The sequence below is a fragment of the Pyxicephalus adspersus genome, chromosome 6 (genome assembly GCF_032062135.1).
Source record: "Pyxicephalus adspersus chromosome 6, UCB_Pads_2.0, whole genome shotgun sequence".
NCBI classification, from domain to species: Eukaryota; Metazoa; Chordata; class Amphibia; order Anura; family Pyxicephalidae; genus Pyxicephalus; species Pyxicephalus adspersus.
Window position 1 is genome coordinate 10,824,452 of NC_092863.1, and position 842 is coordinate 10,825,293.

General features: G+C 52.1%; 1 protein-coding gene across 1 annotated transcript in view; it reads left to right on the plus strand.

The window, feature by feature from the left end:
* The first annotated feature begins 240 nt into the window (after positions 1-240).
* Positions 241-842, plus strand: part of ADA (adenosine deaminase) — a 48,498-nt gene continuing 47,896 nt past the window's right edge. Inside the window, exon 1 of the mRNA XM_072414509.1 lies at positions 241-330. Within this exon, the coding sequence (XP_072270610.1) occupies positions 295-330 (36 nt within the window). The 5' untranslated portion in view covers positions 241-294. The remainder of the gene's footprint in view (positions 331-842) is intronic.

Here is an 842-nt window from a genome sequence, read left to right on the forward strand (position 1 = left end):
CCTACAGCCCATTATCAGTGAGTATCAGGCAAGGTTCAGGATCTGTGCAGCAGATTATCATATGCCAAGCAGATCCTTCCCTGCAGCCCATTCACTGATCAGCCTGGTTTCAGGGTCCCAGCACCGAACAAGAAATGATCCCACTGCCCCATGTGCTGCAACTGCCAGCGAGAGGCACAGGGAGGGGGCGTGTCTGCCCCGGACAGAGTGGGCGGGCCAGCAGAGGGGAGGGGCGGGGCTGACAATATTATCTGTCATGCAGCAGGCAGCACAAAGGGGAGACTGAACTTCAGAATGGAGAAGCAAGCACCTATCTTTAATAAGCCCAAGGTAAATCCCTGTGTGTATGGGCTCTGCTTGTGTGCATGGTACTGGGGATGGCAGGGCACTGTGTGTATTGGGATCTGATAGATGTGCAGCACTATAGTGAGCTCCTCTGCTTACCATGGGCTATGGACTGGACAGTGCAGGGATATTATGTAGTGGGCATCTACCCACCGGAGAGAATGCACAACTGGATCTTTTTTACACAGATCTTGGCTCATGTCCCTTATTTATACTGGGCATATAACACCTGCCAAGCCCTTCAGCTGCTGGGTGTAGTAGTTCCTGGACTTATAGAATGCCCTATGACATGGCACTGTGGGTGCAGTCATATCTGGGCATCTGGACTGCTCCATGGCATGGCATTGGGTGTTGTAGCTGGGCATCTGGACTGCTGTATGGCATGCTGGTTATTGTAAAACCCAAACCCCTAGAATGCCCCATGGTGTCATAATACCCGAACCCCTAGAATGCCCCATGGTGTCATAATACCCGAACACCTAGAATGCCCCATGGTG